Below are 27474 nucleotides of genomic sequence, written 5' to 3'. Positions count from 1 at the left end.
TTTGGCTACTGTCTGCTAAAACAACACTTTCCACAGACCATCTAGTTGACTAATTCTGTGTTAAAGGTTACTCTCTAGAATATTTTTTTATCTAGAATGGCAAGCATTTTTTAAAAAGATGACAGAACCTGTTCCACTTAAAGGGATTGTTCACCCACAAATGAATTTTTAAGTCCTTTCTTACTATAAATTCTTCTCCCTTCCCAGTAGGTGGCTATATGCACAAAGACTCGGCAAAAACAAAAGAAGAAGAAGAATGTGAAAGAATGTGATTTATACCCCTTGGTCCGAAACTGTGTACTATCACAGTATTTACTGTATTTGATGAAAAAAACGCACTTCTCGGTCCGTAAAACAGTATGCTCTTAAGGTATGCGAGAGGCAGTATGAATAGAATTCGGACATACTAACATCCGGGAACGTATGCATGTTCCAGTGACCAGAATATATAATGTGACAACAACAACTGTGAAAATAATCCACTCAAGTTCGGTTAAACAAGCAGCAAGACAATGAGCAACGTTCTTTGTGTATACAGCATTTACTGTTGAAAACAGCCTTCTGCCCCGCAGTTCTCTGCCATTTGTTTTAAATCCAGCGTTTGAACGTGATGTCTCCTCAGTTCCCAATGCATTGTGGGATAGGAAAGTGTTCAACCGATCCACACTTCGGATTCCTGCAGGAAGTAGTAGGTCATCCGTGTATTTCTCGCTTACTGTCTTATGAATACTATGGATCTGACATACTACTCCACTGGCATACTGTTTTTGGCATACAATATAGTAGGGAAGTATGGATATTCAGATGCGGGGCACCTTTTTCCTGGGGGTCTTACTGGGGAAACAAACGTGGGTGGGACTTCCGCTGGAAGTTGTTCTACAGCATTGCCTAGCTCTGGCTGCAGTCATTTTAAGATCCTGTTTACAGCTAGTAATAAGATGCGTTTCGGATGATCCGATCGCAAAGGTCAGCGCTAAATATAGCTGTAAACAGGGTGCAAATTGTTTTGTGATTTGATAAAAAAAAAAAAAAAACACATACAGAGGTAGTCAAAAACCACATCGCATTTGAGGTTTAAAACGGTGTCCTGATGTGTCACGGACAGCAGCAAAGCACCTCCTCTCACCAGTCAATCACCCACCGAGCAAATGTTTAATCTTACGTGCGTATTTAAAAGGAAATAACCGTCTGATCGGAAAACATGAAAAAGCAATTACATACCCAAGTATGAGAACTTTACAGCTCTTCCTCAGTGTGGCTGTCTGATTTGAACATACAGGGTGACAAGATGACAAGCACACACATCTGAAGCTGAACTAACACCGATAATTCTGCTCGAAATGTTGTGTTTGTGCTTAGAATAAATCTCAACTGCATGTGTGAGAAAGAGCACGCCAGTTTTGTTCGCGCTTTCTTTGTCTTTATTACTTTTTTGCAGTTTATTATCTTTCAGTAGCACACTGATATTGTGACTGATGTATGTCCTCATGAAATCACACACGCTCTCCTCAAAATCCCAACACCACAACGAAAGAATGAATGGACGTACGTATGCCGCAACAACAGCTATGTTTACTTGACAATGGAAGTAACGCCCATATTTCTCATGAAGCATCACAGGATGTAGGAAAAAGGTGGATAGTAAAAATTGATCTGTTTCTCGCCCACACTTATCATATTGCCTCTGGATTTAATCACTGGAGTCTTATGGATTACTTTTATGCTGCCTTTATATTCTTTTAGAGCTTCACATTTTTGGTACCATTCAGTTGCATTGTGAGGACCAACAGAGCTGAAATATTCTAACAAAAATTTTTGTTTATGTTCAGCAGAAGAAAGAAAGTCATACACATCTGGGATGGCATGAAGGTGAGCAAATGATGACAGAATTGTAATTTTTGGGTGAACTATCACTTTAATATACTTCAGTTGCTCTTTGAATTTAATTAAACAACTCTGCCATTTTGTATCTTTGGTGCTATCTACTGGGATGTCTGTAGTATGGCACACTTGAATGGATCACAGGGAAAATATGCCTGGGATGAAATTGAAATGGAGTCCGTAGGTTTGCACAATTTGAGCAAAAAAACCTAACTAAGCTTAGTTCTGCTTAGTTAAATAACCTAAATTAATGTGGTTTCATAAACTGTATGTGCTCGTAATGTAGCCTACTGTTCTTCAGACATTTTTTTAATGTTTAAATATCATCTGACAATATATTTCCTTTTTTCCCCACTGTCCAGAACCCACACCAAAGAACAAAGTTCTTTAGCTACCATTTAGCAGATGCCTTATCCAAAGCATAGATACAGTCTAGGATGTAACCACGTTAGACATTGAGGGGGACATGGCAGATTCCTACATTTTTGCATTTGCTCCTGCCATTCTTTATTAAAGTTATTTTGGTTACATTCATCTATCATGTATTCTTATTGTAGGTTAAGATTGGTCTGGAGCACCATGGGGTAGTGGCTTTCTCAACCTTGTTACTGTAAAATATTGCAGAATTGTCATGCAATAATCTTGTCATTATTGTGGATGAAGACTTTCAGTGTCTTTCCGTTAAATTATACAGCAATATTTTTAGCACTAACAATTTATACTTTATGACAATGAAACATGCTACTCTAAAAACTAACTAATTTAATTTATTGTTTACAATACAATTTATTAATATAAAATAAATTATATTAATAAAGAAAACTTATAAATCTTAAGAAGAAAGGCATGCTAAAATAGATAAATAAAATAAAATAGAATAGTCCAATTTTCTATTTAAAAAATGTAAAAATCAGAAACCCTTGTTATTAATGACACCTGTGGCCATTAAGTGAACAGCAGCCAGCTACATGTTGCTCGTGCTTGTTCACACACTCCTTAGGGACCAAACCAATGACGTCAATGGCATCATGCTGACAGATAAGGTAGCATAAATATAATTACACAGTTATGATTGTTTTACTACAAATTTTGAGACTAAACTAAAACTACTTATCAGCTAACATAGTACACTGAAACATACAGCTACATACTACCGAACTATACCAGACAGTTGCACTGCAATTTTATGTTGCACTATTGTATGTTTTGTATGTCATATGTTGAAGTATGATCAAGAAACCAGTGTATTTGCTTAAATGTATCCTGTATACCTGACTTTTAGTATAAAGAGAAGATCGTTGAAATTATTTGAAAGTTATGAAGCTAGGTAGCCTGCAATTCATCAGCGTTAGCAGGCAAGATCAAGTTAACAATAATTACACAGATCAATCCTTATGGCACTTTATTTCACATGCTTTGCAGTTATCTAAGCTTACCTGTCCTATAAGAAGAATGTCAATTCAGGGTCTGTTTTGATCCCCAAAACCGAACGAAGGTCCCTCCAAGAATTAAATGCCCTGCCGATGTTCAGTCTAATTTTCACTCGACCACAATCATGTTCACGCTGTATTCAGTAGATAAATGTTTTAGTTTTTTTACTTAAAGTTTGTGTAAGAGTCGGTGTTGTGTTGGGAGCTGGACGTTTGCTGGATTCCATCTCTGAGATAACGTTACTTAGGGTTGCAGTTTGTTGTCGCTGTTGAATAGCGGAAGAGAGGCTACTGTCTGAGCCATTGTTGCCAACTTAGCGACTTTGTCACTATTTTTAGCGACTTTTCAGACCCCTTTAGCGACATTTTTTTTAAAAAGCGACTAGCGAAAAATCTAGCGACTTTTTGGACAAACCTTAGCAACTTTCCAAATTCCAAATATCGCCAGTACTGCAAGCGTGAGGTCTTACTTCCCCGCTGCGTCTGCTCTGTTCAATGAGCGGCTGAGAGGAGCAGCACATTCCGTTGACTGCACGCCAGCAGACATAGACATGAATGAGCTGCGCATGTGCACGCTGTGTTAGCAGGAACCAATCAGTGATCACATAGCAGCTGCCTTCTTTGTTTTAATTCAAAACATTTAATTTGACCGTTTTTTCTTGGCATGTGCTTATATTCACTACTAATCAGAGTTTTAGTTCATTCCGGTTCGGTTTCTGAACTCTCCGACTTCAGATCGTATATTTACAGACTCTATACATTTTACTTATCCAAACACAACAATAAACCTTCTTCAAACTCATAAACATGTAACGTTAGCTAAGTTCCGTTCCGTTGTCTAACAGAAAATATGTAATTTAGAACCGTTTTACTGGCCATTCGGCTATATACTTATATAAAAACAGTATGAGCACGGTTTAGGGGAGATAACCGTTATTATAAACTGAAGTAGGCTACAGCACCGACAAATTAGGCAGAATGCAAATACGACGCGATGACGTCATTAATATGCTAATGACGCATGACGTCATCTGGCGACATTTAGCTACTTTTCGAGCAGGCTTTAGCTACTTTCCATTGAAAATAGTTGGCAACACTGGAGCATGAGGCAAGGCTCTCTGGAGTGAACATACGTCACATCCTTTGGACATTCCTAGCAAAACCGACCCGCTCCCTCTGGATGAAAATCAGTCGACAGGTTTTAGGCAACCTGGGAAGCGCTCATTTTTTAAGTTACATTACAAGCAGTTCACACATTGGCAAAAAAAAAAAAAGGTAACTATTACATGGAAATTGTTACATATTGCACCTTTAAGGTTAAGAACAGTATAAGGATTTTCCATTAATGTTTTATTTACAACACTTGTTCCGAACCTTAAAATAACGTTAGCCAAAGTTGCTGGAACATTCCCTGTTAGGTCTCATGTTTTGCTGTTGTGTACAACAATAAAACAATATAAATAAGCAAAATGATTAATGTAGCCTACTATTAGTTGTGCTTACACACATTATAGGTTCAATTACTAAACACAACAAAAGTAATATATTATTCAATTATTTTCCAATAGGATTGCCGAACAGTTCTACAATATTTTCCATTCATATTTTCGATGTAGTGTAGCCATCAACAACGACCGTCACTTACACAGATAACCGCCATTCTTTATAGACCAATCAGCTCTGGTCTTACTCCGTGCTATAGAATCTTTCCGAAAGAAGCACAACCACCCTGCAATGCATTTTCTCTCACCCGCCACGTGATGAAATCCGGATTATCCGATTGGCTGTGGGATCTTTTTTTTAAACTTGAATTTTAGTTTGCGGTGCAAAATATATTAACTATATGTAATTAAAAAAATCATAACATATATTACATAATTATATAGAGCTTAATTAACACTTGAAGTCAATAATGAACTTCTATCCCAAACGTAAAAACAATTTAAGCATTTCACCCAAGAAATAGTAATTTTGTCGCCCTCCTGCAGGTGTGATGTTGAACTGTGTTTGCGTGATAGCCCGATGAGGAGTGGAAATGCTAGTTTCTAAATAAAGCTTCTATAACCAAAGGCGTTCATTTGCAGACGTCCGATCTGCGTTGTGTTATCTTTTATTTCTCTTACAGTTGTGCCATTGCAGTTGAATTAAAACTTAGCAACAATGAGTGACGATGAGAAAGATTTCTCCAAGCGGGTATGTAGTGTTTGTGCTGTCTTGTTTTCAACGCTTCCTCGCATATTTCTTCTAGAAACGGCCTCCATGTTGTATGCTAGCAAACAGGGAATGAGAGAGACTTCATTCATTCTTTATTTGACGATTAATGCATACATGTAACGAAGAGATGTTTGAATGTATTTTTTTTTAACATAAAAAAACAACAAAGATGGAACCAAGTAACAGTTTTGTGTCGAAATCCAATATCCAATATACAAGTTAGCCAGCTACAGTCCTAGTAGACATACAACATGCTCTCATATCATGAAGATCTTCACCTTTTATTTGCCTAGATTTTGCTTTTCTTTAGGAAGTAATAATGCAGTGTTTTACAGATGTTTCTAAGTGTTATGTTTGCCTTGCACGTTTAATTTAATAGAATTTAAATGAGTTATAATATATGCTAATAAGTAAGGTAAGGTCATCCTGAGCCTTAATGCTAATTAAGTTAAAAATAATTAGGTGCACTTTTAGTTAATATATTTATAAGGCATGTCAGGATAATTCTGTTTTTGCTCCTTCCTTGAAAATGTTAAAAATGCAAAGATGTAAGGCCTATGTTTTTAAATGTATTTCTGCTGTAATTTAATTATCATGGCATTTAACTATGGATCAGGATGCATGCAAAAGTTCTTTAAAGCTTGCATTATTACATTTGTTGATTAATCAATAATGTTGTTCCCACACTAATCAAATAATAGGATTCTTGGTTGTGATGTCCAGTGTTTACACATTCTTCACCCTTTTCTTTTTTTTAAGGTTAAGGTTGGAAGAAGAGAAATCTGGACGAAGTCAAATGTCAAGTTATTAATGAGAATAATTTGAAGCTGTATTTTCAGTGCATGCTAATATTGCGAAGCAAAAGAAGTTCCCATATAGCAGTTATGGGCTAGAGAAGTTTGGGGAAGAGGAATGAAGTCATAAATGAAATTGAAACTGAAGAAAGAAGAAAAGATGTGTAATGAAGTTAAGATCAGAAGTTATCTGGAATAAGATCACAGCGCTAAGTAACTCTTAGTATGTTTGTCCCATGCGTGCATGCAAAATCTTCTGTTGTCCATTTGTATTGCAATAGTTACTTTTGCCCTGTAACATAAGACCCAGTGATTTATACCTAGCTATTTGATTTCATATGATGCATTTTTTAATTGTAAGTCCTTCAAAGGCCTAATTGCTTTGCACTTGAAAAAGGCCATCATCACTGGATTTATCCTACTTTATTATCCTAGTTGTAGTTTGGTTTCAAAATGATATACAATTATTATTATATAACACATAGCCAACACAACACTGTTCCTTGGCTCTAACTTGATTCAGATGTGGTTGGTTTAGGAATCCCGTACGGCCTCTAGGAGTGCAAGTCCTAGAAGATCTTGTAAGTCAGCCAGTCGCTCCCCAGATCATTCACCTGCTCCGTCAAAAGAGGGTTCCCACCATACTCGCTCCAAGTCCCGTTCTCGCTCCAGGTCCAAGACAAGGTGAGTACATTATTTCTTGAGGTGTTTTAAGAGGTTAACAGAGTGGTTCTTAATTTTTTTTTTGGGTCACACCACCCTTTGAAACAAGAAAAACTTCACCCCCTCCAAATAATCTAATCTAAATTTAGTTTTTACTGGGGGAAAAAATGCTTTTAACAGATTTTACTTTCTTTAAATGTTCTTTCATCTTCATTCGTCAAAAAAGGTTTTATTTCAAAATACAATGAAAACTGAATGAAAAATTACACTTACACTCCAGGGGGTGCTTGTCCGCTCAGAAAACCAAATCCTCCATTCATCCACATTTAACTACCAGAAAGTTTTGAATCTCACTGGAGACTAGTTTACTCTTAAGCTATTTCTTTTTAAATAAAAACTGATAATTGTAAGGATTCATACCTATGAATGGAAATAAGCTTCAGCAGTCTCTATAAAGCTTTTTAAAATCCTCATCCAGTAATAATAAATGACTGATTGTCGCATCCTAGCCACCACTGAAAAGTGACAGTGCCGTCTACGTGCTTTCAGTAGCAGTCAAGTCCTGTGGAAAATAATTTGCACCTGATTAATGATACTAATATTGTAATAAAAATTGACCTTTCTACCATCTTTTACTCACCCTCGTTGTTCAAAATCAGTATTTCCTTTTTCATCCGTGAAACACGGATGGTGCACCCCTCAATTTGAGAAACTCTGGGTTAACCAATAGATTGACATCCGATAAATCGGCCTATATTTGGTGTTTTTAGAGAATGCCTACTTGGCACAAAGGCGTCTGACTCATGTAAATTACAAATCATTGTTCAATTTGTTGTTACGTGCCATCATGTAACCACAATAGAGCGCAACAGTGCCCGACCACTTTTTCATTCACCTGGGTTCCGGAAGTATTTTCCCTATTTGTTTATTCCATAGACCTTTCATAAAAGAGTTGTGAGCCATGAACCAAACCAACCAGCTCCGAGGAGATTCACCATCACAAACCTTTCTTTTTTGAGGCAAAAAAAGGATTGAAAATCGTGCATAAAGACAAAGGTACAAGGCTGTGTACTTACCCTCTTTCCTGAGGGCACAAACAACAATCCCTTGAAGCATTGCGAATGAATTATTGAATAAAAAATGCCGGGTATATGTAAAACTATTGATATCAGGTTGTTGATTATAAGTATAGAGACAATGTAATTTAAGTTTATTTCAAAATATTCCAAAATAAATAAATAAGTAGTTTAAGGGTGAAGGGAGACCAGCTCAATTATGTTATTCACAGTGCGCCATGGAAGTGTGCGGTCGCTCTTAGGCACGTTTAGCAGGTTTCATTTGCTGAGGTTCTCTGATTGGTGGATTTTTCTCTGCGGTACCATGGGTAATGTAGTTGTTTACCATGAATTCCGCAACCAAACACGATTCTTAAACGGTGAACTTATGATACATAGACAAATGGCTTCAGCAGAAGCGTATACCATTGATGAACAACCTCGTTGCTCACGGTAGGTCTGTGTTTAAAGTTTTATAAGTTATCATTAAAATCAATTTCTCTATAGGATAAATGAATGCTATTTTAACTTCCGGAACCAGACTGTTGTGCTCTATAGAGCTGTTCAGCTGCGACGTTAATATGTAGGCGAACCTGGAAGTCTTAATTCGCCATGGGTTCCCTCGGGATTTTCTTTTACTTTGAGTTAAATAAGGTCTGTGGTAAATATTACCTGATGATACGTGGATGTTTTGTTCTACAACATAAATTACACATTTTCATACCTCCAAATGTGAATTTTGAAGCCGCCTTGTGTTTTAAAAAAAATTATGTAATAGTATGTGGCTTCGAAATTCACATTTGAGTGATGAAAGTGTGTAATTTATGTTGTAGAACAAAACTGGTTTCAAAATGATATACAAAAATCTCTACCGGGTTTTTGGACTACAAGCTGAACCGCTCTATAATGGACTGGTGTGCAACAGTCTCATTTAAATGGTCTAGCATATCGAGACAGATGCAAAAGAGGTCATGATGTTAAAGTGTTTAGTTTTCTCTCTCTCTCTCTCTTTTCATCAGCTTCCCGTAACTGTTAACTGTCTTTGTTTAATGATAAAAATTCAAATATCAATAAACCTTATATCTGCAAATTTGCAGATATCGTTTAAATAGCATTATTTTCCAAACCTCACAAAACTTGCTCATCAGTTTTCTTTCTGTGGAGCACTTGTTCATCTTTCTCTTAAGCATGTTTTATAATAGCCTAGATCAAAATTGTGACACTGACTCATGAGTGTTGCATTACTGTCAGTCATTGCCACTTAAACCAGGCTGGATCCGCACAAGAGTGATAGAGCAATTTGCACAACTGTAGCCTATTTCCTCCTTTCTAATATATGGCAATTTCTTTGTGTAAACAACTTCTAAAATGGGAATACTAAACAAACCAGGAGAAACTCATTTTTTTTTAAAGATTTTTGTATTACTATTATTGTTTTTTTTATGAAAGTTGAAGCAAATATAGTGTTAAATCTAAGTTAATAATTTTTTTAAACCATTTATTTGTCATTTTTTATTATATGAAGTTGTGATATATCACAATTAAATTAGCCCATCAGTTACCATGCTCTATTGATATCAGCATTGGACATTTAAAATAAAAAAACATTGGGTGAACTCTAGTATTGTTGTCTATCAGCAGGTGTAAAATAGCCCTAATCCTTCAACGTGAATAAGATGAAGAATATATTTAAATTCAGAAACCAGCGCATTTGTTAATAGCTTTGTTTGCTAAAGTTTCTAGAGATAGGAAAGCAGTTGTGTTGCTTTTGATTATAAGAAGTCCAAAATTGCATTTAATTCAAAACGGTTTAAATGAATGCCCTCTGGCTCCTCTACAACTGGAATTCACAGTACATTGACTGGGCCGAATGAAAGTCATACCTGTTCCTTTATGGTTGAAATTAGAAACAATGTTTAGTGCCAAATAAAAAAATTAAAATAAATGTCCCCCACCCAGGACTGCAATTTTAAGCACTCTGCAGTTGATCATTTGACATATGTTAATAGAAACTCTATACATAATGAAATTGAAGCTGGAAATTCTTGTCTGTCTAATGTGGCATGAACAGTTTTAGCAGTATGCCAAAATGGAATCTGCAGACTGATATTTTCTATGCCGATTTTCTGGGAAACTCTGTGGAATGGATTTAAAGGTGAACGGTGAAATGTTTTATACAGATTGAGAGTACTACATCCTTATGGGTAACCAAAAAGCATTATCAAAGTTACCATAATATTAAATAAATTATGTCTATATCTTACTGAATTATGGGTGTTCCAATTCTGTGGGCATACGTTCTGTGTGTGTGCGCCTGCTTTTCAGTTTTGTAGTAGGGATGCACCGATGTATCGGTCACTGATATCTATCGGCCAGTTCAGTTTATAATTATCACACTTTGTAACAACTCTGTGAATTCAAATGCACAATACAGAAATAATTATATCCACGTAATGTAGAAGGGTTGGCACTCCTAAGAACAGGTAATGTTTAATTCTTAATCATTCATGATCTCACATTGAGGAAAATCCGTTGTTACAAATGTGACAGTTCTAAAAGCAGTACTTGCCTATACATGAGGTAAAACCATCCAAACAATTTGAAACTTTGACTCCTTCGAAATTGGTATGATATCCAATAGAGCTGCATGATTGATAGAGTTAAGATTGAAATTGCACGATTACTAAAACTTGAAAGCTTAAAAATAGACTGCATTGAGCGATTCATTCAGTATTGTGTTAGCAAGCGGCGCCCTCTAGCAATGTGTTTAGCATTATCTATTATACCGCAATAGAACTTTACAAAGGCATTTAGTTTTCCATGATGTGGTTGACATCTCTGTGGACGCGTATAATATTAATTTGTGCTGTTCTGTAATATACAGTACAAATATGGAAAATGTTAGTTCTGAGTTCTGTTTTGAACTTCTAAAACATTTTTGCAGTTCAGATTTTGAAGTACAAAATAATTTTTCACATCAATTATTATGCATCTATATTTTGTTAATAATAAAAAAAGTATCTTTTATCTTTCATTGTGGCTCTTTAAAAGTTTGGCCTGTCATGGGTTCAACCGATCCAATCCATGTTAAATAGAAATTATTTATTTTCAGAACAATATGTTTTTTTACATCTTTGATAATTTTTAAAACACAATTTCTGAGCAAAACCGTGATCTGATGACGAAATAAGGTAAGAGGCAAAATAAGTTTAGTCCAATAGTTTTTTTCGGTATCGGCCAAAATGTTTCATATCTGTGCATCCCTAGTTCGCAGCTTGATGGACTGAATGTTTGTATTATTACTGTTGAACCTTCTCGTTCATGTTTATCAATTTGATTCGTCTTTATGCAGATCTCGTTCTCATCGGAGTTCCCGCAGACACTACACTCGTTCCCCCTCGTGCTCCCATTCCCGCCGGAGACGTTCACGCAGTCGCTCCGACAGCAGTGAATACCGTCACTCTCCTATGTCAAACCGCAGACGTCATGTTGGTGACCGGGTGAGAACAAGAGTCATATCCATAAACGTTGCTTAACTTGCTGTTTGTGATAATTTGCACAGTACATTTTGGCTTTGTACTGCTGTCTCGTAAATAATGTCATTTTTTTAAACTTCAGGCAAACCCAGACCCAAACTGCTGCCTGGGAGTTTTTGGACTGAGCCTTTACACCACAGAGAGGGACTTGAGAGAGGTTTTTTCCAAGTATGGCCCTTTGAGTGATGTTTCCATTGTGTACGACCAGCATTCTCGGCGTTCCAGGGGGTTTGCTTTTGTCTACTTTGAAAACAGAGAAGATTCGAAGGAGGTGAATGCTACATTTGACGAATAGCAAAAGCAATTTGTCAACCTGGCGTCTGTTCTATTGGTTGGTTTTATCAAGAGCAAAGGGCTGTTTTCAAGAAACGGTTAAATTCTGTTCTACATATTGTGTATGTAATGCTGAAATTGCTAATTGAGACAATTTAGATTAAAGGTTTTATTAAATTGCTTCAATTCAAAATGTTGAGTTAGTATATTTTTGTGTTTTGAATGTACTAGTATGCTGCAAAATTGACCACATTGTGGTTCATTAACTCTTTCCCCGCCAAACACGGAATTTTCCAGGTTTTATGAAAAAACGCTTCCCCGCCAAACACGGAATTTTCCGGGTATCCGTGTTTTAGGTGGTATACAGTAAGGAAGACCCGCGCGCATGTTTTGAAAGAGTACGCAACTCTTTGATCAAAGAAACAGACTGCGATCATCTCAAACGTGAAGTGGAACACCATACTAATACTAAAGCACTTGTTTGATAAAAATGCCTTTTTCTCAGCTTTTTGTCCGAAATGTTGTTTTTGACAAAACCTACCTCTGTTCAAGTGGCAATAAAAAAAGAACAAATAAAGATAAAATAAAATCGTTTTTTTTTTTGCCTAAAAGCAGAGGCTCAGATCTTTATTTTGATATATAGCATCTTCATATATTCATGGAAGAAAATATTCTGCGGGCCATTAAAGTTTAGCGAAAATCGTCAAAAACCCTGGCGGTGGCTGGCAACTTTTTTTAAAAACGCTGGCGGGGAAAGAGTTAATGTAGTAAAGTTGTATTATGTAGCATTCAAATATTATTTTATTTTTTTAAGGAAGTACAGTACAAAATGTACCTTCCTCTCAGTGACTTTATGGGCAGCAATAAAAACATTCTTAAAATGAATGGCCTTAAGCAGAAGGAATATAGTTGAGTGTGTTGTGGTCGGTATGAATTATTCTGTTGTTTTGATTTCTAGGCTAAAGAGCGTGCAAATGGTATGGAACTAGATGGCCGCAGAATCAGAGTGGACTACTCTATTACAAAGAGACCACATACTCCTACTCCTGGAATTTATATGGGCCAACCAACATAGTGAGTCTTATTTCATTTCTGAATCCAAGACTGATTCTGATTCCTAACAGCCATTACGCCATGTAAGTCAGTGATACCAATTGGGGGTACGTAAGCAGGTTCCAGGGGGTATGCAAAAAGATTTGGATTTTGCAATGTTGAACCTAACAAAATGTATGGATTCAAATACAGATAATAAGGATTAGGAATGGGTAAAAATATAGATTTTCCAATTAATTGTGATCAGTGGGGGTACTTTGGGTGATCCTATCGTTTAGAATATCAAATGATATCCTACACTCTGGGTATACAGATTTGATCAATGTCATTGATTTTTTTGAAAGTTAATAAAACAATTGGCCAAATAATTTATTTATCTGACGCAGTGGTGGAGGCCCAAGTGTAAGCAGCAGACGCCGTGATTACGGTGAACGTGGTTATGACCGGGGGGGATATGATCGCTATGAAGACCGTGACCACTACAACAGGTCATACAAGTAAGAACAAAACTGCTTGGTATCATGCTGTTCAATAATTGTCCATGTTGTCCTGTATACTACCTACTATAATAGTATATTGCATACAGCAAAAGATTATCTACAAGCATACAATACCGTTGGCTGTATGCATTGAAAACATTTGTATCATACTGAACCATTTTGAATGTTACTTGTTTGTAATGTTTTGGATGCTGGTCATTTTTCATTAGGGATGCACTGATACCACTTTTTCTCTTCCGATATCGGAAATCTAACCAATACAGTGTTGTTTTTTGCATAATCAGTTCAGAATATCTTAAAATGTATTGTGTGAAACTAATTGGGTGTGCTCTTTAATTTGTAAAAAAACCACAAACCTACATATTATTTCAAAATAAGTTTATAGCTTATTAAGAAACACTTTATTATTAACTAGTATACTGGATAATGTAGCTGCAAAATTACCAGTTATTCCAGTGTAAGTCATCAGCATAAAAGCAGTTTTTCTTTATTTATTTTTTTAAATTTTTTTCAACATGTATCTGGACTTTAAAGGATTCAGATTTATTTTTTGTTCAATTTGGTTGTAAGAGATCAGCTCACTTTTCATTCACACAGTTATTTTTTGGAACCCATTCAACATGAGTATTATCATTTGTAAAAAATTATAATATATTATAACAGTAATATATCTCAATCGTGCACCTTTTAACTTTTAAACCCTCACTTTTATATTGACATTTTGAGCTCCCCATGAAGTCCTGTGAGTGTCTGTTTGTAGGCAAGTTCACAGTAGTTTAATTTGCCTCTTATTCAAATTCTGGTAAAATGCACCTCCGGTGCCGTTCTAAATGCATATTATAAGTGAACCGAACTATTGAGCATCTACATCTGAGATGTTATTCGTGAGTAGCACTCCAATATTGTGCACTGTGTAAAGGCTAAAAATAACCATGAGTGTGTGTAAACGGAGCAGCACTATTCACTGACACGCTGGAGCTGCGCATGCTTTTTATATATTTACTTATTAAACAGCCTTTTGTGATTCACAGAGCTATCGCACGTCTTCAAGTGGCTTTGAATAAAATGCACGAGCCATATGAACTTATCTTTATGGTTCTTTTATGTCATTATTTTTTTAGCTTGACAGGAATGAACATGACTAACACACTGTATTGGATTTGGATCGGGCTTGTCGGACTGATACACAATCTGTCTAAAAGCTTAATTATCGGAGCCGATACCAATCTATGTATCGGATCGGTGCATCCCTAGTTTTCATTGATTACTGTTTTTATGTTCACAGGAGAAGGTCCCCCTCTCCCTACTATGGCCGAGGTCAGTACAGGTCAAGATCACGCTCTCGCTCCTACTCCCCACGTAAGTACTACACACGAGGACGCCAAAACACTTGAATTGAGTGTCTACATAAGCATTTTTTCCCCTTGCTTTTTAGTTCAAGAGTGTTTGACCTAAACGTATTGTGAATCCTCTGGTTACGCATGTTAGATCCAGTATCTTTACTAGACCTCTCTCTCCACCAGAAGAAACACAATTATCAGTTTTGTCTGATAGCCAAAACCAGTCAACCTCAACAGCTTACGTTAACTGTCCTACTAGCCCAAGAGCTACACAGAGGCAGCAGGACAATATAGCAGACGGCAGGAGACAAAGTTATGTTTAAAATGAACAGAATTTATTGAATAAACTTAGTTGCGTCTTTCTCAATGCTCAGTCTTTACCAAGCAAAGACAATGGAAAATTACTGCTTCACAACAGGGTCTCGTGACGTTGAAGACCTTGAAATGGTGACAACTCTTTATCTCTTACTTGTGAAGAAAATATTGCACACAGCATAAGCTTAAACAGTAAAAAATATCAAAATGAAAAGAAATAAGTAAAACTCGATATAAAATGATGTATGAATTAATAAGGAGATAATACAAAAGAAATAAAGAAACATCATAAATGAAGTACAACACAGACCTCATCAAGAATGGACACCTGAAAACACTTACAGGTTATCTATAAGAAGACCAAACAAGATGTAAATTGACACACTTAGGAAGGCTTTTGGCTGACGCTTGTTTTTAAATCTCCTGCTGCTTAACAATAAATGACCTCTAGAGACATTTTCAGGGTGCAGACCTAGATCTTATTTTTGCTCTCTTGAAGTACCACAGAAACATACAGGTTGTCTTTAAACACTCAAGTTTTAACCTTATATCCTTCACGTATAAAGCAAGTGAAAATGTGAAAAATGTATTTGTTCTCACAGGTCACTACTGAAAATTTGAGTCCTCTCACCCTACCTGGATGTGATGATGAAATTGACAACATAGATTTTTAGTTCTGGTGGCCTGGACATTGAATCTACTTCCAACTCGATCCTTTCTTTTTCTTGTGTCCTTGATCAGTCTGAATATTTCAGTAGTTGGCAAAATATTTTTGCTCTGTTTTTTTTTATTTTTGATGTGATGCTGAAGTTCTTGCGTTTATTTTATAATGTGATGGTTTATGACTCCTTACATCTCATTATATTTTTACACATTTTAAGCTTAGCAGTGGTCTTGCAATAAACTGTTTTATACCTCCAACCTTGTGTGAGCTTCTGCTTGGATCATTCAAAACATGAATTCTGCAATATGTATGATTAAAAATGTAACCTAAATCCTAATAATAATTGGAATATATGCACGGATGATAAAAATGTAGTTGTATTTATCCTTTACAATGTAATGTCCTCAATATTTTCAAAAATACTTTAAATAGCCTAAAATTTGTATATTTGAGAATTCAAGAACTAAAAGGCTTATTTACTTTTGCCAATTTGGGTAATTGGATACCAGCTGTTGTCTTTGAATCTTAATGGAATCAGAAGATTGTGGCCGCCTCATTGCTGGGTTAAGGTCAAACAAATGATTATGTGATGCATGTAATAGTTGTGGCATAGTGGCTAAAGCACATACCGGTACCTGTTAATCAGAAGGTCTCTGGTTCGATCCCCACGGCCACCACCATTGTGTCCTTGAACAAGGCACTTAAATCCAGGTTGCTCTGGGGGGATTGTCCCTGTAATAAGTGCACTGTAAGTCGCTCTGGATAAAAGCATCTGCCAAATGCATAAATGTAGAATGTAAATGTAATATTCTCTCGAGTCGTTTGCCTTAAAATGAAGTGAACGTAATGGGTCTATTGAATCACAACACTAGAACATCGGTGCTTAAGAAAATGTTTCAATTGAAGTTGTGTTATCTCAGAGAATATCTTGTTAATAATGGAATCATCAGAAATAAATCTCTTTACATTCATTTGGCCAAGGTGTGGGTTATAAATTTGGGTATTCTCTGCTTTTAATGTAATTACCTGTTGGTTGGATATAAATAGTCTGAATTTACTATCACTATGAACAGAATAGAATTCATAAAGTTCCAAGCAAACCCACCTTAACTGACCTAAAATAAAAACTGATTTAGTTATAGATTATCTTCTACATAACAGTAAAACTGCACTTTAATTTTACTTGCCACTGCTAGATGTGCGTTCAAATGTGTGGCTGATCTGTAATGACCATTAACTAAATAACAGGTGAGTTAGACACTGAAGAAGTAAATGTTGCCAAATGGAATCATTGAACTGAGGTATAATCATTTTGCAATAAAATAGTCTTAAGTAAAGACACGTGATGCTACATTAAAGATTAATAATGAAAACATAATTTTGATGAAAATATTCATATTTTGCTTAAAAGAATAATCTTTAAAGAAACCTACCACGGACTATATAAGTGGAATCGGTGCATTATATTTATAATACATTGTCGTGTCTGCCCACCAAACTATAGATCCATAATGTTTCTCTATATAGGCAACTGCACGTTCCTTTTCCATTGACGTGGGCGTTCCCAGAGAAAGTCATTTCCCATTCTTTTCGCAGTCGGTACTTAAGAAATAATAATACAAAAATTCACAGTTTTTCTACATTTATATAAATAACACAGTTATTTGTTAAATGTAGATTTAAGATTAAATCAAGCATAATATAAAACAACGAGTTATAGCCGGGGAATACACCCATCAGTCTTCAACAACCTATGGATGCCAATCAACATGTCAATCGCATCTGGAAATGAAGTTTCATTGATATCAGCCTGTTAAAATGATTGAAGAACACATGCATCAGTTTAGTAGCACAAGCTGAGGTGCTCTATGACCTGCCTGCCATTACAATATGTTTGACTTCTTCTGTAAGTTGCACCTTGAGTAATATCATAATGCGGTGTCTAATCATTTATGCTGGCAAATTGAACACTAGACACCAATATTATTCTGTAAGTCCATAAACACCTCAAAAGTAATTTTCTGATATTTAAGAGCGGTTTTATTTAGAGGCGGTGCTTGTTCGCTACAGAGTAACGTCGCTACGATACTTTTTTTTCCAATCCCAGTAAAAAGAGTTTGAGCAGGAACAGAGTTGTGTATATGTAGCAGGGGGGTACGACTGCATCTGGGGGGTGACTGCTGAATTTCAGCCCATTTTTTTTATTCTATTACATTTTTTTTCTATTTTATTTTCTCCTTATTTTCCTCCCTTCGATCAATAAAAGCATTACACACACGCGCGCCGATACATTTGGAAGTACAGATTTTCGTATAGACCATGAACAAACTCTATGTGGGGAATCTGAGTCCTTCGGTGACCGTGGAGGACCTGAAGCAGCTCTTCGGCGAGAGGAAGCTTCCCGTGACCGATCAGGTCCTGCTCAAATCCGGCTATGCCTTCGTGGACTTCCCCGACCAGAACTGGGCGATTAAAGCCATCGAGACGCTATCTGGTAAGTCCGTTTTTCTCATCACGGAAAGTCTGGGATATATACATATGTATAGAACTAACACCGCCTGACCTTAAACACTTTATTGGACAAGAAAATAAAAAGTAAGGATCGCGCATCAGCCGCGCCGCGCGCTGTTCCATCACCAGTGTCAAAGTTGCTCGCGCGACCGGACAAATGTGCGAATTAACGCCCGCGAGCTCAATCACACTCGCGCTCGCTTCCTACACTCGATACAAGTTGGATTTATGGAATTTATTCGAATTCTTCAAATGCACACTCGTTTAACCAAGCTGGAGAGCTGAATGGGTGCGAATTCTCAGCCTTCAGCCCACAGGAATGTATCGGATGGGTCTGATGTTCGGGTGGTAGGCATAATTATTTTTCAGTTATTTTTTGTCTTGATTTTATTGAAAAGAAGCGAGCGAACCGAGCGACCAGAAGGCGTCACATGCATGTTCCAATGATGTCCAGGTATGTTTTTACGAGGTGTCTTAAAGGTGGGTGACGGGGGTCTGGAGGAAAGTGCTAATAAACAGGTAGCTGGGGGGGACGGAGGTGAGATGCCAATTTTTGTGCTGCGCCAGGCCACTCATACACAACAGAACCCAAGATGCATAACACCTCTATATTCATATTGCACGCGCTTGAGTCGTACGTGCTCTCGAAAAAGTACAGACCAAACCGACTTCAAGAAAGAGAACAAATTTCGGAAGAACAGTCTTATCCTTTGACCTCCCATTCTATTCTTCAAACTCTCCTCATTGCTCGTATGTGGTTTGTGGGAGTGGAAAGCATGGCTGCCCATTCTTCATCGTATCAGTTCATCAAGCATTTCGCATAATAGGATACATGATGAAGACTTTATACCTTACATGTAGACGTGATAAAACTCACTATATTGCCGAAGTGCCTTTATAAACAAACTAACACGTATGATTAGATGTCGTGTGTGTTTACGTTGCATGCCCAAGTTGCGTGGCGAGGTTGTTTTCATTGATGAGTTTAGATATCAGATATAGCACAAACGATGAAATATAGAGGCCCAGGTCATTCAACGTTATATGTAGGTTTTGATTGTAATTGTGATCATTTGCTCTCTTTCCTGCTCGCAGGGAAAGTTGAATTACATGGAAAAGTGATCGAGGTCGACTACTCTGTTCCTAAAAAACTAAGGTAATAATTTTGCTTTGTTTATATGCTTTTTGTAATGCATACTTTATTAATAATTACTTTTTGTAATAGAAAATAAGACAAGTCAAGCACAATTCTCCCAACCTAAACCTTTATTATTATTGCACTACTTTGTGTTTTAGAGCATTTAATGTTATTATATCCATATTTAATAAATGTATTTCTGCTAAGGTGATCAGCTCACCAATACATATTTTTGCTGTTAATTTTGTTCTCTTGATTATATTGATACCTCGTGACCTGCTCTCAAAATAGGCCTACACTGTTTTGCTGTAAAACAGCGAAAATCATAGCGTAAAAACAACAACATATATTTCATGTGGTTTTTCCTTTGCATTAGCAAACGCAGATTTTGCTGTCAATGTATCTCCCTTGCTGAAAGCAATTAGATCAGGCATTGTGTTTAAATGCTGTGCAGCAATACTACACTAAATCCTGTCAGCGTATGCAGATATGAGTAACACGTTTGAACCGAAACGGCGGATATAAGTGTGTTTTGTCACAAACCTCGAACAAGTGCATTGCCGAAATTTGAGATTCAAACCTTGTTCTTGGGCTTGAATTGAACAAGAGCAAGACTATTGTGCATGACCTCATGGCGCTGGTTTAGGCCCTTCTGTGCCCCACGTGATTTCCCCTATAGGCCCTGTGTGTGTGTGTGTTCCACGGGAGGGCGGCATAGAAATGGCTACAGAACAGCCCACAACGTTGAGATATAAGGGCTTATGTGTAAAAACAACAAATGTACATGTGCAGACGTACTGTATATTTTTTATGTTAAGTAGACGCCTCTTACAGCGTCTCCTTCTTGTACACGTCGTCACAGTGGAGTAGCTCTTAAATAAAAAAACAAAACAATCGTAATAACTTGCTGTTGTAAAGGTGTAAGCGTTATTATTTTTCCAAGCATTTCCATACTAGTCTGTGACGCCTCATAGGGCCTCATGAAACTCGGGGAGTGTGTAGCAGTCAAGATGGCCAGACTTTGATTTGGAAGAGTCGGCCATGCTGCTGCTAGAGTCAACCTAACATGACCGAGAGAGCAGCATGCACTGGGAGAATGTGTGCAGCTCATTCTAGAACGTTTCACGCCGCTTTAGAACGTTTGACATGCTTCTAGAATTAGAGGTGTAAACTGAAGCGAACTAGGATGGCTCACGTTACACACGTGCGGTATTTGGACGCCTTTATTTTGGAATATAATCATCACACACAAGGTGTGCCTCCCTTGTTCATTTGGGCAATGATTGTTCATGCATATATTTCGGTCACTTTACCATGGTGTTCATGTTACTGTGTATTTTTACCTTTGTAAGTACTGAGCAATGTCAATATGCAATATGTAGATATTCAGCAGAGTTGCACACACTGTTGTTGATGCTATTGTGATTAATTGTATTAACATTGACATATCCAAGGTGTTATAGACATTTCATTGAATTTTTATGTAGAATTATGTTTAATACAGTTAAGAGGCCTATTTATTAACAGTTGTCTTATGGTATGCAATTAACATGAATCTATAATTTGTTTAAACGCTTTAGAAATCTCCCAGTCATTAAATGTGAATGTCGCTGGTGTTTGTTTAGGATTAAAGAAGTTGTCATTTGAAAACAGTCTTCTCATTTAGTATTATGAGGATTCAGTATTTTATGTAAGCTACATACATATATTTGGGTATTATTCAGATTTTTCATTTTTCATGGGTTACCTGCTTACAGAATGGTTTATTTTTTCAATATATCAGTTCAAATTAATAATTGTATTGTTTTGCATTTGTTTAGTACTGGGATGCCTTTTCCCCCCTCTAAGACTAAATTTTTTTTTTTTAAATGCAACTCGAATGGTTAATACCCTTCTGTTAAAATAGATTATTCATACAAAATTTAAGTTGCACAAACAGGTATTTTAATTTGAATGTTTATTTGAAATTTTGCATTCTGCACAGTTACACAATTAAAAAAAGAATTAAAAACAATAATGCATGTTATGCAGCAGAAGTAATTGTAATTTCTTTATTTATATTATGTTTGAATGTTTTAATAAATTCATTGAAATATGCATTATTCAACTCAAGTTTCACAAATCAAGCTGTAAAACTGCTTTTACACTTTTAAACTGTTTTACCTGTACACAGAGTCAGCTGCCTTAAATGTACATTTTACCTGTACACAGAGTCACCTGCCTTAAATGTAAATATTACATATAATTTGAATAATTATAATGAACATCTAAGTAGAGCTTTTGATCCACACAGATAATTATGGGGCAGTTTAAAATTTCACAGTTTTATTTATTTATTGTTTTGTCTGCAATCGTCTAACCTGATTGATCAGAGTGAGAATAAAGAATATTTGCAAGTTAATATTTTAAAAACAAAAATCGATAGAACTTTCATAGTGTTCTGTTCAGAGCAGAAATGTCCCATTCTTCATTCTGAGCCTTTTATAAATATCTTATGGTGTGGTATTATTGTACAAGACTCCTGTTTAACAGCTATGCTTTCTCTAGAAGTTATTACTTTTGGTTTGTTAAATTTGTGGCTTACAATAAGCAGTGCTTATTTTTTTTCTTGTGATGTTTTATCATGGAGGCATGTCCATGACACAATGTTGTTTATTTGCAGTCAAGGGAATGAGAGGATGGGATGATATAGAACTGCATGTATGTAACGGATGACATGACATGCTTTTAGAGAGTTTCATAGGTTAATCCAGGATTTATAAAAAATATAGGTTTGCATGTAATTTGAATCAGTTTTGAATGATCAGTTTTACAATGCATAAAATGTAATGCAAGTGTGTAATATCATTACAAAAGTGGCTAAAGAAGTGGGTTCTACTTTTCTTTTCTTTTTTACTCCAAAATGATCCAGAATCTTGTCTCAGTCAAATGACCTGCATATTTAGATTAATTTTAATGTGATCACAAATTAGATCAGATTTTTAACAGCTTGTTTTATATGTCTGTGTAATTTGTTTAGGTGTTTAATGTGTATTCGAATTAGTAATTAACCATAAAGCTTTAGACAAACCCTGTTATCATTGAAGTGATTATTCTGTGGCTTTTTGTAAATATCTCAAAACAGGGAAAGATTTAAACATATTTCCTATTTTCATTTGTCAAATCTTGTTACTGTGCTTATGTTTGGTGGCAAGTCTGATATTTTAATTATCTACTTTGTTAGAAATAATTCATTTTGTTATTTATCTGACAAAATAGGCATTGTTTAGCCAAAACCAAACAACAAAATATGTTTCAAAGCTTTTATAATGTATTGAACAGATATTAACTTATTGCAGAAATATTTGTTTTAATATTTCAGACAAATAAATATATTTAACTTTCAGATTAAATTTGGTCTTTAATTGAGTGGAATTGTAACTGTTTAATAGTGATGTTCATCTGGTCTTTTACACCTTACAAATCCTTTAAAGAGTATGAAAATTAACATTTATCTGAGGGTGTCTTTAAAAGGATAGATTGTAGATTTTATGGCTTTATCTGGATGGCTAAAAATTATCCACCCTAGTTCAAATGAATTTGTATCTATTGGCTCATAAGTTGAAAAGATTGAGAAGCAGGAGAAGTGGAAGTTATGTGGGTTACAAAGTTGTTAAAATAACACTAAAATAACTAATCACAAAGCCCAAGGCCATCAGAATCTCAGAGATGAGGTCTATTCAGTAATGCCCTTTTCCTCCATAAGAGATTTATTTATTGTCACTTATGACAAACCAATTTTTCTACTGTCTGGAATATTTTCTGAAGTATTTGTCTGAAATCATAAAAGATTATTAGGATGAATCATACTTCGAGTGGATTCTCATCAATGTTTTATTTACGTTTGAGTGTTATTATAAGAATTCTGAAACTAGTATGTAACGGATGTGAAACTGAATATTCTTATTAATTAAAAATGTGTCATGGTTTAGAGCTATGTTCATTATTTCTTTTGTAAAATAGGTTCTATGTGTACAGAATCAGTCCTGACATTGTTTGTTTTCATGAGCGTATCACTAATAGTTTCGCTCTGAATGAAAATCTTTTGCAGCATCATATTCTCCTTTCAAACCTGTTCAGTGTATGTTAGTGATAGTGCTTAAATAGAGTATCATGTGGTTTGTTCTCTTTGAACTTGTTTCAGTTTGAGCAGGATTAAAACAGTCAATGCCATGTAAAATATCCACATTAGTTTAGCCAGTGCACGTCTTTACATTTAAAAAGGTGAGTTCGATCTAGATCTCTCAACCCTAGAAAAATGATCAGAGATATTTCATGCCAAAGCTGTTGCTTCTTTAAAACGGTTAAGGATTCAGTTTCATTTAAATGCTGTGGTACAGATAAATGTTGTCATTTGCAAAGCTATTTAGCCTCTATGTTGGTCTTTAAAGTTTAATGTACTTTGTTTCTTTTATACACTCCGTAAACTCACCACTAGTTGGATTAAAATACTGTAACGTGTAATTCCTCATTTGCTAATCCCGTTATCGTTATAAAGGGTGCAGAGTGAAGAAAGGGATTATATCATAAAGAATGTGAGTGATTGTCGTAGAAGCTCTTCTGTAATCTCCTTCAGAGAAGCTTTGGCTGCTCTCTTCAATGTCTCTTATCAAATGTTTGTTTGTAGACTAGTGGGGTACTGATAATGTTTCTCTCATAATTTGTAGATTATTAGTGAAAAGAGGTGGTGTTTTCATTTTGTGTCATTGTTGAACCTGATAAGCAGGTGTAATGTTTTCAGTCGTGCTGTATTCCCTTCAGCGGAGTGGTGAATATTCTATATTAAGAGAGCGGTTGTTACTGGAACACTGCCCTTGGAGTGGCAAAGGGATGACAGTTAGTTGTTTGTAGCTGTAAAGAGAGCTCATTTGCTTGATTGCTTATTTGCTGTCATTAGTATAGACCTCAGCAGACCGAAACTATGTACCATCCACTTTAACCACCCATATGGCAGAAGGAAGAACATGAAAGATATTAGATTATAATCTCTGTACAGGCTACAGTATGTACACTAATTCTTCTGATATAATCTGTGTCTGTCTGTGGGTATCGCTGAGATGGAGAGAAAGGATTCAGTCTGATGCAGTTTGTGTGAAAAGGTTTAAAGGGAATGGACACGGTTTAAAATAGTGCAAAACAACCTCCCATGCTTTTAGTTGAGTTTCCTAATGTTTATTTTATTATAATCTCTTTTCCCTATTTAAATTTTTTTGTGTGCGATAAAAGTCAACTGTATAACGAAACCGCAAGAACAAATACGAAATATGGATCACATCTTTAAATGTCATCAATAAAAGGATTAAGTTTCTGTTACATAATTTACAAAATGCTTGGATAAATTGTTTTAGAGCTTATACTGCAGTTTCGCAATTAGTTCAATCCAAATGTGCATTCAGTAGATCTATATCATATACAGTATATAATAATGGTATAAAATGGTCTCATCAACCCAGCAGGACAGTCCTTAAACATTAAATTATAATCAGCATTGCAGAGCCTGAAAAATGTCTCTAAAAGCTTGTGACATCATCACTTACGGTTGCAAATTGTTTCTACGTTAGAAGCATGTCCGCAGTAATCTTGGCTTGGGGGAAACCCACCTTTGCGGAAGGGGATTGTGGAATATATCTCTGCTGAGAAGGGTACTGCTGGGCGGCCACAGCATGAGCCTTCACACATGGTGCAGTGGCACTGCTTTGGGGTTTGGCGTACTTTTGGGTGGCAGAGCAGGCAGGGGAAACGGGCAGCTGACAACACAGCAGGTGCCCTGTCTTGCACTTCAGCCCTCACTGGCTTACTCTGTGTGTGTGTGTGTGTGTGTGTGTGTGTGTGTGTGTGTGTGTGTGTGTGTGTGTGTGTGTGTGTGTGTGTGTGTGTGTGTGTGTGTGTTCGAGCAGTTGTTAGCCCCCAGTGCTGAGATGGTGTCAGGAGTCAGGACCACCTGTGGTAAAAAACCTCTCCCTATCCTAACCATTCATAGTTGTCTGACTAGTTTTGTAGTCGGGTATACTGAAACACAAAAAATTAGTAATCCATCACTGCAAAATTACCATTTAAGTAAAAAATTTGTATAACACATTTAAAATTGTGTTAAGTTCTACAATGGTTTCAAAATAAGCTAACTTCAACAATGAATTGTATCTTAATTCTTTCACCATATGAGCAAATATGTATTGATAAATACATCAAGATTTAAAAATAACAATCAAAAACCGACAACAGTAGGTCGAAAGTTTTGCTTATGAAATTGATCTTTGCTTACTGAAAATCGAATGGCTAAGGCTTGAAGTGTTGCTGTACGCATGATACGTGTGAGCTCCGGTTTCTGGCTGAAAACTAGGGATGTGCACAAGTAATCGTTCTGCACCAGCAAGTCAACTATTAGATACACTACTAGAATTTCACAAATACATTTTCCTTTTCATATTTGCCTGCTGTGAGCAAAGCTGAATTATACTGCATTTACCATTGAATCTCTCACCAGTTACAATTGAGTCCACTGTGTGGTGCTGTGAAAATTTTTCCTCAAGGTGTTGAATGAGAAAAGAAATTATGATGGCGTCTCCATTTGAGAAGTCAAGTGTAGCAATACTTGTAGCCTAATAGTTTAATTCTCATTGAATTATACTATATTGTTTTTACTGGATTGGTATCTGTTTTTTGTTGAAATCATACCTACCAAAGGTCAAAAATATGATTTTATGGTAGAAACGAGAAACTTATCAGTCCAGTATGTGTTTGTGCATTAAATCTCTGAACACAGAGAGAGTGCATTTTATAAAAAGCCAACTTTCACCACTTGTTTTTCTTAATAATATGTGAAATGTCAAAAATGTGATGGCCTTTATGTAGACTCAGATTTTATATATGTTTTCTTTGTAAGCTTCGGGTGAATTTGTTTTTTTTTTTTATTAATGCCTATTTTTATTTTTTTTTCCCCTTTTTTCCAAAAAGAAGTGCATAGTTTATTGAAGTTTCAAGTTTATTTTGAAACTGTTGATGGTATTGTTTGTGAATAAAACTAAAAATAAATGTAATATCATACTTTTTATTTTTATCTTACATTTGTGATTACTCATTTCTTGTGAGTATTACAAAATTACGCAATATTGCCAATCCCAAGTGAAAAGTACACAGTGGTGTCAAAAGCAAGTAGTTTTTTTTGTTGTAAATTAGAGGTCAAAAGTACCATTACTTTGGTACCAAGTCAATACTAAAATTCAAAAATATATAACGATACCAGTGTTTCTGCAGTATCGAGCACCAACTCTGTATGACTGACAAACGACAGCTTTAAAATGCTCACAGGCTTAGTTTGAATGTGTGCTCTGTTACTCCTTGTACTCCTTGTAATTAATGGACAATTAATCAAATTAAAATAGTGACATGTCCTAGTGTGATTTATTAAACCACTAAAGGCTTGCAATTTACTATTACAATTACCGTGGAAGAGCTGCGTACTTTAAATAAATCCGACCTCTCATCCACTAGAAACTCCACAGACATTTAGAATCATTCATGTTACAGGAGATGACAGAGCAGAGCACTTATCCATTCTGAACCACGCATCACATGTTATATATATATATATATATATATATATATATATATATATATATATATTATAAAAATCACAACATTTGTGCTTTAATCTCAGCTCAGCTTAATTTATATTGCATTTAAATCTACAGAGTTGACCAAAGTGCTTCACAGAAATACAATTTAAACATAACATTTCTAAATGACCACTTACACAAACACAAGTAGTCTAAAATACAAACATTCCAAAACCGTGTCCTACATTTCATTTGTCATTTCATTTGCCAGTGTAAACAGATGAGATTTCAGACATGACTTAAAATACTTCAATGATCACACTGCACCCTGATGCAAACTGTTTGTCCTGAACAGTGAAGCATCCTGCAAAAAAAAAGCATGATTCAAAATAAAGATTAGATGCATGAAATTGAAGGAATTGAAAAAAAAAAGATTAATAATATTACAACAGTATAGTAAAATTTAATATTCACTGTAATAATAATAATAATAATAATAATAATAATAATAA

At 35.8% G+C, this 27474-nt stretch overlaps 2 protein-coding genes across 2 annotated transcripts in view; both read left to right on the top strand.

Moving 5' to 3' along the window:
* The first annotated feature begins 5371 nt into the window (after positions 1-5371).
* LOC127655036 (transformer-2 protein homolog beta-like) lies at positions 5372-15969 on the top strand. Its single transcript, XM_052142627.1, has 8 exons — positions 5372-5504; positions 6858-7003; positions 11390-11537; positions 11656-11844; positions 12805-12920; positions 13286-13396; positions 14685-14758; positions 15657-15969. Exons 1-8 carry the CDS (start codon positions 5472-5474, stop codon positions 15665-15667), a joined length of 828 nt encoding a protein of 275 aa, XP_051998587.1. The 5' UTR covers positions 5372-5471; the 3' UTR covers positions 15668-15969.
* Positions 15970-17884: 1915 nt separating this feature from the next.
* igf2bp2a (insulin-like growth factor 2 mRNA binding protein 2a) overlaps positions 17885-27474 on the top strand; it is an 84931-nt gene continuing 75341 nt past the window's right edge. The window contains exons 1-2 of the mRNA XM_052142699.1: positions 17885-18212; positions 19325-19385. Coding sequence (XP_051998659.1) covers positions 18038-18212; positions 19325-19385 — 236 coding nt within the window. The 5' untranslated portion in view covers positions 17885-18037. The remainder of the gene's footprint in view (positions 18213-19324; positions 19386-27474) is intronic.

The sequence above is a fragment of the Xyrauchen texanus genome, chromosome 14, assembly GCF_025860055.1.
Source record: "Xyrauchen texanus isolate HMW12.3.18 chromosome 14, RBS_HiC_50CHRs, whole genome shotgun sequence".
In the NCBI taxonomy this organism is placed as follows: domain Eukaryota; kingdom Metazoa; phylum Chordata; class Actinopteri; order Cypriniformes; family Catostomidae; genus Xyrauchen; species Xyrauchen texanus.
The sequence above is the reverse complement of the archived record's forward strand: the minus strand, read 5'-3'. Positions and strand labels throughout refer to the sequence as shown.